Source organism: Cyprinus carpio, chromosome B19 (assembly GCF_018340385.1).
Source record: "Cyprinus carpio isolate SPL01 chromosome B19, ASM1834038v1, whole genome shotgun sequence".
NCBI lineage: Eukaryota > Metazoa > Chordata > Actinopteri > Cypriniformes > Cyprinidae > Cyprinus > Cyprinus carpio.
In genome coordinates this window covers 19,631,077-19,650,455 of record NC_056615.1, presented here as the reverse complement: position 1 = coordinate 19,650,455, position 19,379 = coordinate 19,631,077, and the positions used below count along the sequence as shown (strand labels likewise).

Here is a 19,379-nt window from a genome sequence, read left to right as displayed (position 1 = left end):
TAAGCTAATTTGTATTATTTGGTTAACATGATTATGAATGACATTGAGAAGAGGGGAAGGTGAGCAATGAGTCAAGTATTTTTGACAAACTTTTTTGAAATAATTTAAGTAATTATATCCAACTCAATTCCAGATTATAAGAAACTATAGCCATACCATTACTATAACATATCCAACATGTATCCGCCTACCTGGCAAAAATTTGATACTGTGGTGGACGAGGGATGTTGGTCTCTTAAAGGTTTCTTATTCACTACACTTTCCCTAAAATAAGCCAGCAATGAAAAAATAAATAAAAATAGTGTGAAAAGTACAGTTGCAGTGAAAAGCATTTCTGACAGGATCACGTGACACTGAAGAGTACTGAACTGGAGTAATGATGCTGAAAATTCAGCTTTGATCACAAAAATAAATTACATTTTAAAATATATTCAAATAGAAAACAGTTATTTAAAATTGTAAAAATATAACACAATATTACTGTTTTTGCTGTATTTTGGATCAAATAAATGAAGCCTTGGAATAAATCATGAATTACATTCTGCATGATAAAATATAAAGATTTCACAGTGATCTTCTGTAATTTTTTTTTTTTTAGTTACTACTACATTACTGTAGTAAAACCATGTTTTACTATATTTTATACATGTGAGGACGAGTGGAGAGTATACCATAACATGATTAGCCTAAATGTTAATAAATTAAGTGTATCAGCAATCATAAATCAAAGAAGAAATTTCTTATATATGTTATCTAGGTGACGAGGATCACTCGTCGCTTTGTGTAAGTTCCAGTACGAAACAGCGCGGGGGCGCACCTGTTATGATTTTCCGATGGTAAAAACAAATTATATGTTGTTGTATTACTTATCAATATATAGTTTTTGACCAGCGAATGTGTGCAAATGTGATTTTTTTTTTTTTTTTTTTTTTTTTTTTTTTTTCAGTTATTAAAACGGCGATGGCGCCTCACATTACATTTTCATCTACAGGTTACAAACTAGTTTTTGTAGCTATATAGACGGAGCGCTCAGTTTTTCCTGTGGTAAGATGCATTTGGCCAAAATCGCATTTTATAAAAGATGAAATGCTAGCTGTATGCACAGGCTAATTAAGTGTTGGCTATGTATTGGCTATGACTAGATGGCAAATGCTAGCCCTCTCTCTCAGGCGACGTCACACATGTATCAGTCAGTGAGTCAGTCAGACATCAAATAAATAAAATATGAGCCTTTATATACATAGTGTTTAGTAGTACTTATTCAGACAACAAGATATTTATTTACCCTTCGCAAAACTTTGTTCAGCTCAGCTGTTGTCTACTGTGCGGCTGCTGTGGAACTTCAGTTGATTCAATGAATATAGAGGGGCGGAGTTATCAGCTTACTGACAGCTTGAGGATCGAATAAGATTTACACAAGCTCGTTTTAAGAACTTTCATTTGCTAAATATTTGTAAAACAGACAGACAGACATAAAGGGTGACCAATAGCATTGATTAAAAAAAAAAAAAAAAAACACCAAAAAAAGGGCACTTCGGAGTGTAAGGGCAAAAAGGGCATGTGCTCTGCACAGGTTGAGCCCTACCTGTGCACGTGCCTGGACCAGGTAATTTTGGGCCAGAGGGTGAAAACACAGGGTGTTGTTGTCAAAGAAGCAAACCGAGATGGAAAGATCCTGTTGTGACTCATAAATGACCAGCTTCCTCTAAATGGCAGATTTTCCTTTAGTTATTTTTATATTTCATCCAAAGTCCAGACAAAATGCTTGTGGAAAATGTGCTGTTTGGAACTTACTGTATGCATGTTTCCTGGAACCTGAGCGGTTTGGTTTATTCATCAAAATAGAGACTAAAACATCCACACTACCGATAAAAAGTTTGGAATAATTACGATTGATTGTCTTATGCTCACCAAGACTTCATTTATTTGACTAAAAATCCAGTAAAACCTGTAACTGTGGAGTATTGCGACAATTTAAAAGAACTGTTTTATATTTATACTATATTTTAAAAATGGCTGTAATGGCAAAATAGAATTTTCTGCTGCCACGGTCCTTCTGAAGTCATTCTAATATGCTGATTTGGTTCTCAATTTGTGCCAGTTATTAATAAGGTTCTTATATCAATTGTTTGTTTTTGTGACATTGTAAGTGTCTTTTACTGTCAGTTTTGATCAGTTAATTCTGTTCTATATATAAATGTAATAATTTCTCAAAAAACTAAGTTGTATTCACAAATTATTACAAACTTTTGACCAGTAGTGTACCTCTGAGTAAAAGCATTAAATTCAGTTTTGGATGGGATGAAGAATATTTTTGTCATAAATTGCTTCATCACAAAATAAATGGTAAGCCTAAAAAGTGTTTAGCCACGGATGTCACACTTTAAAGTGTGAATATGATTCTAGAAACCTTCTTGGAACTAACTTCACTTTTCTCAACCATTTTAGCAATGACTAATCTCAGTCTTTTTTTTAGCAGTTGTATGTAATCAGTTCCCATCAAGATCTTTTTTTATAAGTGTGACTCAAGTGTCATTCATTATCTCCATGCTCTCTGTGTTTAGACGCATACCTAGTAAGTGAACTACATTGTCGCTTTAAATCGCCTCGGGTGCATTACTCTGCTCCTACCTACCATTAACCAACAGGTCTCGGAGCCGGAGTGAAATGAGGGTGTGTGTGAGTGAGAGATGTTTTGCCCTGGGAGTGGCTGCTGGATATTCCAGGCAGGGTTGCGAGTGCCGCTCGGCTCAGTGAAGAAAACGCACACGCTAGTATACGCACTCCTCCAGAGCTGACGTGGGCTGTGGCCTTGCACAGCTGCTGCCCATCTGCCACTGAGAAGCAGCCACAGGAGCTAGACGAGAGGAAGGAGGGAGTAGACAGAGAAGGGAAGAGGAAAAGTGGCTATGGACGCACTGCTAGAGTGGGGCATGGAGTGGAGGTATATGGGAGGGATGATCTGGGTGATTGTGCTGGTTTTGGCCACCGTCCTGCTTTGGAGCTTGTTCTTCTGCTGCTGGGGAAGCCAAAGCTCCACCTCCCCGCTGGAGAGATACCTCTCAGGTAATATAGCTGCTTTTATTTTCACTCAACTGACCTAGAATCAGTTCCTGCTGATGTTCTTCAGCTCTTTCCGGATCAGTAATAGATGCAGAGAGTTTAAGAAAAAAAACAAAAAGGTTTGCAGTGGAAAAAAAATGCTGGTTTTCCATGACTGGCTGTTTTTAGTAGGCACAGCATGGAAAAGTTGTTTTTAGTAGGCACAGCATGGAAAACTCTTATTTGACGTCATCTGAAGGGGCGTTTTGAATCCTCAAATCACAGTTTACTATTTGTCAAGCAGTATCCCTTAATTAAATGTTCCTTGGGATGTTATGCAATGGCAGCCCTTGCAGATTTTGGCTATTTCCAAACCAAGATCTGAAATGCTTTAAAAAGACCCACTTGAGAAAGTTATTTTGAGACCACAAAGTGATGGTTGTTAAATTGGATATACTAATTGTAGCTTGCAGTGAAATCTGTCAGTTGTGTATTCTTTGCAGCCATGTGTTTTCAAAAAAAAAATAATAATAATTTGAGGGTCTGACATGCATTTGAGCTTGAAAGAGTGAAGAATCAGCTCACATATATCCGGGGTCAAGGTTCAAAGCAGGCTCTAACTTGCTGTTTGGATGGTTACTGTGACATGGATTTTGACTGTTGCACACAATCCTAACCTATATATTTGCCAGTGTGTTTTTATACATGTATTTACCTCCAAAAAGACAAATACACAAACCTCCTTGTGAAATGTTTTAATCAATATCGTGACACACAGTCTTTTGTCATTATTTATACTCAATAGTATTTCGGTCGGGCAGACATCATAGTTTAATTCTCCACATGAGCTTCCTTTAACTAATTTAATACTGTGTTTCTGTTTCAGCCATGGAGAAACAGTCAAAGACAAAGCAGCAGAGCCAGGTACGTCATCCTCTATTATTAAGTGCATTAGTATTCAAGACTCTCATATAACACAATTTGCCTATATGTTTTGTGCAGATACAATTGAACATACATTCTTGGTTATGTTTAGAATGGTATACTAGCATGCTTCATACTGCGTAACATACACTGAATTCTACCATTTTTAATATGCTTGCAACTGTATCTGAAGCAGTATGTAATGGTAAATGCTTAAAACTGTAGCATGTTGCAAAAGTTTCCTCAAAAATATTAAGCAACACAACATTGATAATAACAAGAAATGTTTCTTGAGCACCAAATCAGCATAATGATGATGATTTTAAGATTGTAGCAATGATTGAAAAAAAAAAAAAAACAGCTTTGCTATAAAAGGAATAAACTGCATTTAAAAAAAAAAAAAAAAAAAAAAAGTTATTTTAAATTGTAATACTGTTTCACAAAATGAACGTTTTACAGTATTTTTAACCAATTAATGCATCTTTGGGGAGCATAAGAGATTGTCAAGAACATTAAAAAATCTTACCAACCCCAAACTTTTGAACAGTAGCGTACATACTGCAAAATCCGTAATATTAGCATGCTAGTATGCCATTCCAAATATGCATATGCCTTCCGGATATTTACTTTTTACCCAGCAGCCTCTAGAGGCCAGTATTGTAAAACAAGCCTTTTGATGACACTTTACATAGGTTTTTCAGCAACTTTTCAGTGATTCAAAACCCTTTATATATATATATTGTATAAAAATACTTTGCTATAATTAATTCTGATACTACTTTGCTATGATTAATTATGCAAATGATTATATCCAGGTAAAAACATCTTAGAATCTCACAGTTTACTCAGTATATTTAGGCACACAGTAAAACAGCTGTGTACATGCAATATTCTTTATAATTTATGAATGATGAACACATAATAATTGCTTTATAAGACAAAGATGATTGAGTCTGTGAGTTGTCAGTGCAGGCTTGTGTTCATGCTGGTTTAATAGACTGCTGGACAGAGATGGCTTGTGATAGCTCTTTCTGCATGAATGGAGACACTGTCTCTGCACACTGTTATAGGACAACAAAAGGCTGTTTCCTCCCCTGTGCTCCAAGTGGACAGAGAGAAAAACCAAATCCAAATGGCATTATCTCACAGCCAGAGAGAAAAGGCAGATAAAGTTTATATATTAGATTTGTTAGTGCAATTTACGGAGCAGGATGGTCAAAATGATGATAGCCATAATCATTTATTCTGGGTACTGCAATAACCCGGATTAAAGTAAAAAAACAACAACATTATTTTCCAATACAGTTGATTCTGAAATGCAGTACCTTGCAGTGGGACCAAAAAGAATTGAAATTGTATGAATTTTATTAAAATAGATTGCAGCAAGTGACTGATTAGTTAAAAGTAATTACAAAAAATGGCTTTGAAAAGTGAAGTTAGTTCTGAGAAAACTTGCCTCATTTGTATGATGCATGTATTTTTGCTATTTGGTTCGATCTTTTGTATCTAATACAATGACGTTCAGTTATGAATTAAGCTTCCAAATACTTTTTGCGGCTGTACATGACGTGTCTTGTGAGGGAGGAAAAATAAGCTTTAGTTCTTGCGTTTGTCTCCATGATGTCAAGGCAAACAAATTTCCACTTTCCTCCTTAAGTGTTTAAACAGTAGTGTTTATTTAAAGGAATAATTCACTCAAAAATGATCATTTGTTGGAAATTTACTCATTCTCGGGCCATCCAAGATGTAGAGGAGTTTGTTTCTTTATCACTTCCCAAAATGTTATTGAAGGACTGGAGTTGTGTGGATTGTTGTGATATTTGAACTCTCATTCTGACGGCACCCATTCACTGCAGAGGATCCACTGGTGAGCAAGTGATTTCTGTTCAGAGATTGTTAATTTTTGGGTGAAATATTCCTTTAATGCTCTGCTCAAATTGATCTTTGTAGTTTTTCTTAGTGAGGATGGATGTCAGATCATAGCTGGATTTAAGCTTTAGGTAAAGACACTTCAATCTCATTTGGTAATGGCCATTAGGTAATTAAAAAGCCCTGATTCAGGCCTTGACATAAAAGCCAGCTAGAATAATGTTCTTGTACCTGCTTTCTATTTAAAAAGGTATTTGTCTGATAGAAACGGCCTCCTGATTGTGCACCTGACAGATTCGATCACACTCAAAGGCTGTCACATAAGGACTCCTTTGTGTGATCCAGGCAGTGGGCGTCAGAAATAGCCGAACAGTCTCTAAACCCACTGATAACCCTTTTGTGGCCTTTTCAGAATTGTCTTGGCTAAAATTACTTTAACCTGCATACATTTGAAAGGTGGTTCCTGTTGTAGGTTTTATTTCAGTGTTCAAATGAATACGCTGATTTCACTGGTTTTTCAGCGGAAGAAGAAGCCGAAGGACAAAAGTGTCTCAGCGGCTCTGCTAAATGAGGGCATCGTCGGGGTGATCAAACTGGCAACCCCTCTGTCTCAAGAGAAACAGAAGAGGAAAGAAAAGGAAAAACACGGGAAGAAGACAGAAGAAGAGGAAGAAAAGAAGGAGGGAAAGGATGAGAAGGAGGAGGAAGAGAAAGAAGAGAAGCCCTCTACAACAGTAAGGAGGAGAAACAAACGGCACCTGAAAGTCACCATCGCACCTGGTAATGTGACTCCAGCATCTGCTGAGCAGGTGAGAATGGCAATGGCAAATCTGAATGTCTCCTCTTGTCATATAGAAATAGGGTTCAAAATTCATAAACTTAAAACAAATCCATTTTGACACCTTTTATTATTTGCTTTGACTTTTATTTCGGTGTCTGTTCAAAACACACTGTGTTTTTTGTGTTTTATGTTAATGGAGATTAAGAGATATAAAAATACTAAATGTAAATTTAATATTGTATTTTAATTACTAAAGCAGCATAAAGCTTTTGTTTTATGTCCTTGAAACCCTGTTGCTTGAAGAATGCAGCTTTCTTTACATTTAATGGCACATTTTATTTTATTTTGTAGTTTTTATTTTATCACCAGTAGTCTTTAATAATTTGATATGTTGCTATGAACCATGATTTGTTTTTTGCTATGACTAATTGGTGGCAGTTGGGAGAGAAATTTTCATTCTTTACAAAGGTTAATTGGACAAAAATGTGAATATGACTCTGTGTATAATAAGATTATTATTTTTGGCCCATTTGTAAAGGCCGTTCAAAACATGAATGACATTTAAAAAGATGACTATAGCACAGGGCCGTAACCACCACAGACATTGAGGGTGACAAGATCCCTCAATAATTAAAAGTCGCCAAACTGCCCCCCCCAATACTTGAAATTTTTGCACTGATCTGCTGCACTCCATTACGTAGCGCTCTTTTTAGGATGACAAAAACCTTTAAAAGTTATATCTTCAGCCTGCTCTGCCTCAGCGCTCGTCAATGTCACAATAACTGAGATGACCAATCAAATCAAAGTAGGCGGGCTTTTCCAGCGCGAAGTGTCAGTTTAAAGGGATACTCCACCCCAAAATGATTTTTTTTTTTCATGAAGCACTTACCCCATGTCGTTCCAAACCCGTAAAAGATTAATTCGTCTTCGGAACACAATTTAAGATATTTTGGATGAAAACCAGGAGGCCTGTGACTGTCCCATAGATTGCCAAGTAAATAACAGTGTCAAGGTCCATAAAAGGTATGAAAGTCGCTGTCAGAATACTCCATCTGCCATCAGACGTGCAATCTGGGTTATATGAAGTGACGGAAACACTTTTTGTAAGCGAAGAAAACAAAAATAATGACTTTATTCAACAATTACTTTGTCAACAGTCTCCTCTGTGTCTCTCCATATCACCATATGCTGCGTATGCTCTGCTGCGTATGTATCATCCGCGCCACAAGTATGCGCTGTTTCTACGTGTATTTAGCTTTGATTTAAAAGAAAACAGTGCATCCTTGTGGCGCGGATTAGAGAGAGAGATAAGTTGCGTTTGTGAATTACCTGCATCTGTGCATCTCTTTCTACAAAAATAAAGCTGTGAGTTTAGTTACTTAAAAACTGCAATTTTATCAGTTATAGGAACTTCATGCTTAATGTTTCTTTTGGAACTCATTTTGTGTGCACATAAGTTGATATAAACTTTATGTAATTTAATGAAGCAATATCTATAAGTTAGCTACTTTTTTACTTTTTCCCCCTACTGATTTTTAATTCAAATGCTTCAGTCACTATTGAGGCTTGGGGTGCATTACTTTAGGTCACAATTGTAGTTTATCAAACAGAGAAGCATTTGTTCATGGGAAGGCAATAAACTCTCTCCCACATAATAGATCAAATCTATCCTTGCATTGTGCCAAACACCCAGTGACATTCCACCATTGTGTGGAACACTATAGGGGCAACACAGAGTTGGATCAGATCAGATCAGATCACCTTTCCCCTGTCCAGCAGTGATCATCCACAGCATTTTGCACCGTCATCTCCACGGGCAAACAGCACCGGAGCATCCAGCGGTATAATCACTTGACTTTCATAACTAGGGCGCGTTCGTGCTGGATTCCTCCACGGTAAGTTCCACTGCAGGTAGCCTACATTTCTCCATATGGCTGCATCACTGAAATATGCGTTATTCGCAGGCGGGACGCTGTAAGTTTGGCATCGTTTCTCCGGAGCGTTATATGCGGGGTGCCGGCACTGACATTGGCGTGTTGACAGATGAGAAGGGAGGGTGGTGAACAGCTGGATGCTGTGTATGGGCTGCAAACAGAGTCGCGGTACCCATATGAAGCAGTTGTTTAAAAGATGCTTGGTGTGTTTGCCGCATCGTTGAATCTGCTGAGCAATGATGACGAGAATAGCCTACTTCTGCGCGCGATTATATGCGACGCGTTGAGGATTTCTCATAAAAATGGTTGAATTTGCAGCGCTCGAGAAACAAATAACAGCTGCAGTTTTCTGTTAATGTTCTGTTAATCTGTCTAAAGTCGTTAGTAGTGCGTTTGTTTCGCTGTTGACTAACGTGTTACCATGGTAAATGACACGGTTCTTTGAAATATTATGTAATATCATGCAAATAGGATATTCTTTCAGTAGCCTACTACGGTAAACACAAACGTGCACACACCCACACATTTGCGAATAATTTAGTAGGGCCTAATTATAAGTTTCATATGCTCACCAAGGATGCATTTATTTGATCAAAAATGCGGTAAAACAGTGATATTGTGAAATAATATTACAAGAACTGTTTCTATTTTAATATGCTATTAAATGTGCTTTATTCCTTTGTAATAATATGCTGACAGTGCTCAAGAAACATTTCTTATTATTATCATCAATGTTGAAATCAGTCGTGCTGCAATTTGTAGAAACCATACATATTTTTTTTAGGATTCTTTGGTGAATAGAAAGTTCAAAAGAGCAGCACTTTTGTAACATTACGGATGTCTTTACTGTCACTTTTGATCAATTTAATTTGTACTTGCTGAGTGAATTTTGATTTCTTTATAAATAAAATTACTGTTCCCAAATTTTTTAATGGTAGTGTATAACTAAAAGTTATGCAGATGTTATATTTTAGGCACTTAAGCAGAGGATTTTATTATTCATAAATTCATCTAGTGTGTCCAAACTTTAGCTGGTAGAATATATTAAAGTTCCATAAAGTTTTGTAAAGGTAGTATTACTCGATGCATGCAAATGAAGAGTGTGATGAAAAGTGTTAAATATTTTCAACAGAGAAAAAAATGTAGGCTAGGTCTTGTCTTTACACATTCATGACAGTGAATTCAGTGAATACTCCTGTCTGAAGTCTCTTTGGTTCCACTAACAATAATGACGTTAATTTTCTACCTTTGGGGCCACTAAAACATGCTCTTTTCAACACCTTCATGTTCACCTTCATAACTTCTGAGTAATCAATTACCTTCCAATCAGTCACCGACAAGATTTTCTGCCCTCTTCAGGAAAGGCACTAGGCAGCGTACTATCGAGATAACATTAAGGATTTGCTAATCTGATTATATAGGCGGAAGGCAAGCTACTTCCACAGGTTCAAATGCTGTTCCACACTTTAAATAGCAATATGTATTTATTTTGATTGCACTAAAGTATTGCAGTATCTTCATATTTTATTCATCCACATTAAGGCATTATGTGATATTCTTGTTCATTTGTTTAATTACAGTAATCATATCTCTGCTTCCTATGAATAGACATGAGGGATTTTAATATGTAATCCATTCTCAACTCGTTGATAATATCTATACAGTTGTGTGAAAGTTTTGTAGTGTTTTCTAGTGACTCTAAACAGCCCCAGCAGCTGTCTAAAGTAAAGTGGTTCTCCAAAGTGACCTGAAAACTCATCCTGAGGAGCATCAGCAATTCACTGCTGCTTTGTGTATTCATTTTGTATCATCTCTTAACTCTCACGTTTTCCATGTCTCTATTCCCAGGTCATGTCAGGTGGTCGTCGGCGGGTAATTGAGCGGTCTGCATCAGAGGAGAGTGCAAGTGACCTGAGCTCTTCACCTTTTCACGGAGACACCTTACCATGGAACCTCCCCAAACACCAGCGCGTCAAACGCTCCAAATCTGCCTCTGGAGATGTCCTGGACCCTGCAGAGAGAGCAGTCATTCGCATTGCAGGTCAGAGGAATCAAAGAAATATTGCAGTACTTACACAATTAAAATGAAGGTTCTTTATTGGCATTTGTGGAACCTTTTCATTTCATAAAAGGTTCTTTATTGTGAAAAAATGTTCTTCACACTAAAAAAATGCTTCTTTTAAGAACCATTAATTGAAAGGTTCTTTGGGGAACCAAAAATTATTCTTCTATATGGCATAGAAGCAAAATATCCCATTTGAAACATGTTTTGATATTTTGACATGTGAAATGTGAAAATTAGTTTGAAGTTTTTTTTATTTATTATTATTTTTTTTTTTGCAGTGAAAATTAGTCACTTGAAACTATAATAGAATGTACAATAATATAATGAAATGCTGTTTCCAAAATATTTATTTATGGTGCAGTATCATTAGCATAATTTCAATGATATTTTGTGGACAATTCCATTGTCTATTGTCAATATGGCAGCAACGTATGAAGCTCAGCTCACACAAAAGTCAAACCAAGGAGCTTTCTGTTGGTAAACTCCATGTGGAGAAATCTTTCGTCCTCCAGCATTCCCAGTTATGTGGATTTCTATCGAAATGACTGGATTTTGCCCTTGAAAATTTCCCAAACAACAGTAAATGTGACTGCACCTTTAGTCAGAATACATAGCAAGTTTTTGAATGGCAGTCAATAGAGAAAGATGCTCTTTAGCAGTAAGATCTTCAAGCACACAGAAATGGCCTATCTACCAGTCACTTTTAGTCACAAAAATATTTACAAATGGATAAAAAGTAGTAGAGTCTTCGCTCACGGTATTTGCCTGTGGGATTAAACATTTTAGCATAGACAAATATAGTGTTTTATATCATACTAACAGACTTGCAGTCTTTGCACTTGCACACAAGGAATATTACCTGCTTGGCAGGTGTCTGATGTGCCGTTGAAGTTCCGTTTAAAACAAACTTGTTTTTGGTTTCTTATGTTTGCTTAATATAGCCTTTTCTGTTAGTAGGATGTTAGACAGAAAGTGTTTGTTTTAGGATACTGTTGTCTTTTGGCTTAGGAGGAAAAAAACAACCCCGGCTTTCTGAATGTCCTGTACTTGCAGGTTTTAAATCCAGGTAGAACATTGATTGCAGAAAAGCATGTTCAGAAACATGTTACAGACTGCTTTTTTGTTATTTAATTAAAAAGATGCTTGTGTGGATGTTTATATCTAGCAGTAAGTCTGCAGTAAGTCTGTTCCTTGTGTGACCCTGCCATGCTGCAATAGGACTGACACAGCAGTTATTGTGTGTGTGAGTGCATAAAAGACCATACACACTCAAACAATATTAGGCAAGGGTGTGGTCTCAGGACTGCAGTGTTCTTATCTCATACAGTACCTCTGCTCTGCATTATGCACACGCAGGGATGATTCTGCCACTTTTAAGAATATAGTTATGTTTCTCTGTGCCATAAATCTTTTATATTAGGGCAGAGTTTCCTCTGGTACACTGACATCTTTATCTCACAGTGGAAACTAAGCAGGATGCTGGTGTATAGTCTGGATGAACCACATCCATTGTTTCATATTAAGTCTTTCAATTTCAGGAAACTTTAAAGCATGTAATGTTTATGCATCTGGCTCACGTTCATCCAAAGTGACTTTCAGTGTTATTATTGCTAGTAGGTTGTATAATTGGTATTCAGGGTTATGAGTGCCAGGATGTTGCTAGTGCCTTGTGGTGTCAAAGATTTATTTTAATTTTTATTTTTGCAGAGATGTTTCTAGTACTAAACACACAAACTGGATAACCACAGGATGTTTTGATAATTCAGGTTTGATCTGCACTTGGCTGCCATCCTGTGGCAGTAAATGGGCACTATGAAAATTAGTTAGTCAGCATCCCTGCTTGACAGCTTTGCACTGCTAAATGCTTCATTAAAATTCATTGTAGTGCTGTTCCATTATAACAAGAATATGTTCCTTGATATTGTAATCATGATTATTAATATTAATGATTACAATTCTGTAATTGATTCAAAATTATTTTTAACAGACTGAGTATACTTAAATTAAAAATCTAAAGTAATACATTTAAATATTACATTTATCATGCTGAAAATCAAATGGCTCTTAACTCCATTATATCTTCAACTCCAGATCTGAATTTCTGGCCTGCTGTCCCATTGCAGGGGCCAGGTTTCATACACAATGCCCCCGGCTAGACTGAGCACTGAAGAATGCTCTAAAATGTCTAGAATTTTTCTTGTGTTAGACATCAGAGAAAGGTGAGAGGGGTAATGTTTCAGGAAGATGCAAGCACTGAACTAAACTGACAGGGTGACACTGACAATGAGTTCATATACAATACTGTCATACTTCAAAAATGCTTTCAGACCTTTTTTTCTTTTGTTTTAGTAATTCTTATGAGGTGTTGAGGGAAGCAATTCAGCATCTGAACTTTAACACATCCAATCTTTCCTCCGTGCCATCACTGCACAGCACAAACTGATTATCAGTTGCTCCTCACAGGAACTACTAAGATCTGCAGCTGGATTGCACTTATTAAAGAATTTAATCAACTCGTGCAGATACATTTCAGTGTGACAGCGTGCTATACATCTGCTATCTTGCAGTTTTCTGTTTACTTTAGTCCTGAAAATATTCACATTGTTGGCTCCAGAAAGTTCTTGGGAAAATCTGTAACCTTTAGATACCACACCAGAATGAATCAATTATTCATGATTAACTATAAATAGCATAAAGTTGATTCCACATGCCTCCGGACCTCAAAAAATCCAGTGAATTATTTACCGGTAGATTAGATAGTCAAGCATCTGTATGACCTTCCATTCTTCCCATTATCTTTATATTTCACAAAGTGACAATCAATGTGTCGTAGCTCAGAATCATATCTGATTTAAATCAATAAAGACTATCAGTTTAAATTTTGATCAATATACTGATTTTGGCTAATGAGCTATAGTCAACTTTAAGTGCATTGATACATGTGTAATGTTGCTTTTTCTCTTGTTAGACAATGTCAGTAAAGAAGATGGTGGCAGATCATTTATTCCAATGCAATGCCAAATATTTTCAAGATTATATAGGTGTAAATCCCCCAAATGTTAGTCCTACTGCCACCACATGGTGTCAGTAGTTCAAACAAAAATACCTGAGAAATGTGTTTTAGATTGAACACCTATGCAAAAAACAGGATTTCCAGCAAACATTGTTTTCCCCTTAAAGTGCAGTAGTTTAGAATGCGTTTGAGTGATACTTATCACGTAGACCAAGATTAAAAGCTCTTTAGGCCAAAGAGACATCTGTTCTGCTGCTGTAATGTAGAAACTTGAGACATTAGTGTCATGCCATTATTGATTATCTGATTATAAAGTGGAGATGAAAAGCTATCTGTCAGTGTAGATGTGTAGACTTGCTGCTATACTTTAGATCTTATGATGAAAACAGACACGTGTTGGTTCTTTTAACTCACTCCACTGAGCAACAACCCAAACTACCTTAGCAACACGCTAAAAACAATTCAAAACTTTCAACCACATAGCAGCATCCTGCCAAAGCCACAACACACTAGCATCATAGCAGTGTGGTGTTTCTTAAGCACATAAAAATCTAGTTTTTTGATGAACTATCTGTTAAAATATTATTTGAGCATAATCCATTTTACATATTTGAGGGCATATCCAGTTCCCAGATTAACTGTGCACTTTCTGTTTTTATTCCACATTTGGCAAAGGTGTTTAGAGCACATATATCAGGCATGATTAAAATAATTTCACAAGATTTTATTACATGGCATTTCCAAAACAGTAAGGGAGATTTGATCAGGATTTATGTATTTTTCCAGAAATACACTCCCTTCTCTTATATAAGCGTGTGCACAGTCAGCTGTATTTATTTAGACATTTTATGGCCCCTGAAGCCAAAATATTTTCAGTAGTTTGAGAAAGAGTTTCTCAGTGACATTAAAAATGTCAAATACTGACAAGCATTATGCAGGGTTTTGGAAAAGAGCTGGCGGGTTGATGGATCGTGGCCACCTCGGGAATGCTCGTAATGAGGGCACATCTGGTGTAGGGGATTTCTTATGGTAAGGGGTGGGGTTTGCCCCCTTGAGACTGTTTTTTTTTTTTAAGATGGCTGTGAAGCATCAAACATAGCTGCTACCAGCTTGACTTAATTTTTAGAAAGGGGCCAAGGAGTAGCAGAATTGTGTCTCGCACCCGCTTCATTCTTTAAAAGCTAATTGCTTTTTCAAGTGATAAAAGTTCACTTCCTCTAACCCCATCTTCATCTTAGGAAGCTTTTCCATTTCCTCCTGAGATAGACTGCAGGACATACTTCATACAAAAGGCCTTTATTTCCCTCTCCCCTTCCCACTCGGTCTCTCTACTTATTTAATCACTGTCACTCTCTCAAAACACACACCCCTATCAGGTTTGGTCTCCATTCTGTTAGTGGTTTTCTATCAGGAAGTCTGTGTATGTTGTACTGTTATTGGCAGCTTCTGTATTAAGTGTTACTACTTTGTCACACTGCTGCCAAAATCTGGTCTGTTTAACAATTTAGGTTTTAGAACTAGATTTAATTAAATTTGCTGCAACAGTGCTAGAGTGTTCTTGGTGGTAATTAGGGCATTGCTGGTTGTTTATAGGGTTTTCTGGGTAGTTGCTTGGTGGTTTTAAGGTTTAAGGTGGTTACTAGGGTATTGCTAAGTAGTTTCTAGGGTAATCTTGCCAAGTGTTCTCTATGGCATTGTGTGTAGATGCTAGTAGTCCAAAGCACCAGTAATTTGGTAACAAGTCAATACTTAAACTTTTAAAAAATGTAAGAATACCACCCTTGTTACCAAGACCAGTCTTACAGAGAACCGGGTTCATTTATCTGCCGAAAGCTGAAGTTTTCAAACTGTCCTCTGTACTCTGTGAAGCACTTAAAGGGTTACTTCACCCAAAAATGAAAATTCTGTCATTAATTACTCACCCTTGTGTCGTTCCAAACCCGTAAGAGCTTCGTTCATCATCAGAATACAAATTAAGATATTTTTGATGGAATCCGAGAGCTTTCTGACCCTGACAGAATTTATTTTTGGGTGAACTATCCCTTCAAGCATTTTGTTTTTTTACATTTAAGCCAATCATCAAAGCCAACTCAAAACGCAAAAGTTTTTTGTTCAGCGCTTATAAATTCTTTCATTATAACAAAGGTGTAGACATGATGCAAGTAAGAGATTCATTGTGGATTGTAGATAGCTTTTTTTTTTTATTATAACAGGATTTTTTTTTTTTTTTTTTTTTGCGAGAGTGCAGAACTCTGAGGTTGCGCTAAACAAGATTATACAGGGAACACTTTTTGCTCATTTTAGGTATATAACAAACAGTATTCACAATGTTTACTGATAAAAATTTAAAGGCTGCATGCTATTTTAATGTATGAACTAAAATGTTGGTATTGTGACAACGCTACTTGCATACTTTAGGGTATGCTGGATGACCAATAGTTGGTTTCTAGGGTGGTTTATTTGTTGTTATGGGTGGTTTCTAGGACATCGCTAAGGGGTATCAAAGCTGTTCTGGGTTATTACCAAATGGTTTCTAGGATTGTTGTTTGGTGATTTTGGGGTGTTTTGGATGGTATCTTACTGGACCTAATATAAGTTTTATTAAAGTTTTTTTTCAGCTGTTTTATCATGTTGATTTATTATAATCATAGCACACCTCTCCTCAACAAGCCACATTATTTGAAGTATTATTCTTGTTTATTGTACAAATGTTTTACTTTTTTATGTTACACAGAAGAAATGAAGTCATACTAGTTTCAAATGATTTGAGGTTGAGTAAATTGACAGAATTTTCATTTTTGGGTGGACTGTCCCTTTAAGCGTAATGTTATTCTCATGTAGATGCCAGGGTTTGTGTATGTTTGTTCACACTTTGTTATTAAGTCTGAATGTATGTGAGAGTGGCAAAGTCCTGCTGAGATTTAGCCCTCATGTCACAGCCAATATTAGCCCACACTACATACTTCCTTAATGCCTTTCCTTTCATGCTGATCTATATTTTTGGCTGGCTTCATAATGCTTCATTGTACTAGATCTGATGTCCTTAGAAAGCAGCCTGTTGCTCGTGTGTGTCCATGTGTGTTGCATGTATGCCTTTAAGAGGTGGGACCGTGTTGTGTGTGTGTTGGTATTTCTCAAGCTTGAGGAGGGGAGTGGTACTGGTGGTCTGGAACGAGAGCCAGAACTGTGGGGGAATACTCACTCACACACTTACTCATACACACACACACACACACACACACACACACACACACACACACACACACACACACACACACACACACACACACACACACAGAGCCTGGAGAGAGTGAGACTGTACAAACACACCAGTCTGTTCTGACAGACCAGTCGCCAGGAAAGCACGTCCGAAGAGGGACTCAAAGTAAGAGAAGAAAGGAAAACAGACGAGAGATTGACCTGACCTCATTCTAGGGCCATGTACATGTATGATCCAGCCAGCGTGACTGCTCAAGTAGACGAGCAGGAGTTTGTGCAAGCCTACGAGAACGTCAGAGAGAAGTATAAAGGTACTTGAGCCACGGCTGTCACTATCCGTGTGTGAATGCACCATATGTGCGATTGTGATTGTGTGCGACTGGGGAAGAGGGGGCTGGAGCTCCGTCATAGGCGTCGGGTTCTAAGCAGTTCCACACTGATTGGCACAAATGCGTCTGACTGCAGAGTTGCAAAAGACTAAACCTAGAGGTACTATTAGCTCTGAAACTTTGGATTGGCATGAGTTCTACAGCAGGTTCTGTTAAAACACATGCTGATGGGTCCGTTTAATTCAGATTTAATTCAGACATCATCAACCCACCTGGTGTGTCAGGGTCTTCAAACGTCCAGTAAGGTACTGTCTATGAACAGCATGCCTCATGAGACAAGTTTACTGAGTGTTAATCATTTATTCGTGGAGAATGCATCGCCCCATTTGTGCCGATATGATGACTAATTTATTGCAGTTTCATAATATTTATCTTTTAATATTCACCCCGATATTTACATATAAGGCATGTAGTGTCAAGTTGTAAACAGGAATGATCCGAGCAGACTCTGGAAATCATTAGTATATTCATTAGCATTCAAAAGTTTAGGGTCATAAAGATTTTTTTTTTAAAGAAATTAATACTATTATTAAAGGGATACTCCACCCCAAAAGTCTATGGGACAGCCAAAGGCCTCCTGGTTAACATCCAAAATATCTTAAATTGTGTACCGTAGACGAACAAAGCTTTTACGGGTTTGGAATGACATGGGGACAAGTGATTAATGACAAAATTTTCTTTTTGGGCTGGAGTATCCCTTTAAGCTAAGATGCATTAAATCGATAGTGCCGTGAGACACTGAAGACAATAAAAATTCAGCTTTGTCATCACAGGAATAAATGACATTTTAAAATATATTAAAATGTAAAACAGTTATTTTTAATTGTAATAATATTCCACTATTTTACTCTTTTTTTTATTTTTTATTGAATTTATTTGTCAAGCCCTTTTCACAATACATATTACAAAGCAGACTGAATGCCTTGCATGGTTCGTGTTCTTAAGTGTGTAACCATCCTCTCCCATAATCCTACTTCTGACCCATGTCTACAGGACTACGTTCTAAGGAGAGATCTATAAATATCGCCCCAGTTTATTATTGTAGAAGAGAACTGGACCCAGATGGCCAGCATAAGTCTGAATATCAGGGAATACTGAGTCTGAATAAATCCTCTAGAGGGGTTTTACACAAAACCTAATGTTGGAGATAATTTTATTTTACTCAAAAGGACTTATTTCCTGAAAATGTTATGCATTTTAGCAGGTTTATACAAAACCGCATTAGAGTTTGAATTATTTCCAGTTACAGGTCTTTTTGTTTCAAGTGTCAGCACACTTTACACAGGTTATCTGCATTTACCAAGATTGCATGAATCCCGAATGTTAGATGGATTGTAAAAGGCCTATCTAATAATATCAAACCTGTGAAAAAAATATTTTTGATCTGAGTGTGTAAAATGTTTTGTGTCTTCCTTTGGACCCTTTTGAAGTGCGTCACATGGTGGCAAATCCCAAAATCTCTCTCTTTGGCACCAGTTTGAGTGTTCCATGATCCACTGAGACTGACCAGTTTTCCCTTTTGTGTCGCCTTTGATTTTTGTGACACCTGCTGATAAGAGGCAGATTTAGAGAAGACTAAGAAATACACAGATTGAATTAGAGTCGATAATTTATCAAATTACGCCGAGCCAAATCTGTAACATGCTCCATTTTAGGATCATATTAAATGTGCCAGATTGTTGATCTTCTGGTGTGTGTGTCACCGTGAAATCAGATTTAGTATTGATGGATAGAAATGCAGCGCAGCGGATATTTTTGTATCATTTCTGTTTGTAACATCTGAACATGATACTCTTCACATATGTCTCTTAAATAAGTTGCATGAACTAATTTTAACTGGAATGAATCCTGTCCTATGTTTAGGTTTCTTTTAAGTGAAACATTCACAGCTCTCTTTTGATGCAGGATCGGGTTTCGTGGCTGGTATGGCATCACATTCAGCCCACACCTTCCTCCCCCTTTTACCACATCTGTCTCCGAACTAGACACTGACCTTTGACCCTAGTATGGAATGCTTGTTGAGCTGCCTGATTGTGAGGTTGTATGGTAACCAGGTAAGGGAGCCCGGGAACCTTAACCAAAACACAAGGTTCCATAGACGACTGTCTTATGGCTGCTGCTGACCCGGGGTGACCTTGTGTTC

The 19,379-nt window shown here is 37.1% G+C and overlaps 1 protein-coding gene across 10 annotated transcripts in view; it reads left to right on the top strand.

Annotated features, from left to right (window-relative positions):
- Positions 1–2,587: 2,587 nt before the first annotated feature.
- Positions 2,588–19,379, top strand: part of LOC109064031 (plectin-like) — a 93,943-nt gene continuing 77,151 nt past the window's right edge. For 5 of the 10 annotated variants that reach the window (XM_042744932.1, XM_042744930.1, XM_042744928.1 and 2 more), the window contains exons 1-4: positions 2,958–3,066; positions 3,929–3,966; positions 6,357–6,644; positions 10,399–10,591. In XM_042744932.1, the coding sequence (XP_042600866.1) occupies positions 2,958–3,066; positions 3,929–3,966; positions 6,357–6,644; positions 10,399–10,591 (628 nt within the window). Of the gene's footprint in view, positions 3,067–3,928; positions 3,967–6,356; positions 6,645–8,316; positions 8,512–10,398; positions 10,592–16,899; positions 17,159–19,379 lie in introns of those variants that run through there. The other 5 variants (XM_042744941.1, XM_042744940.1, XM_042744925.1 and 2 more) reach the window with 4 other exon arrangements.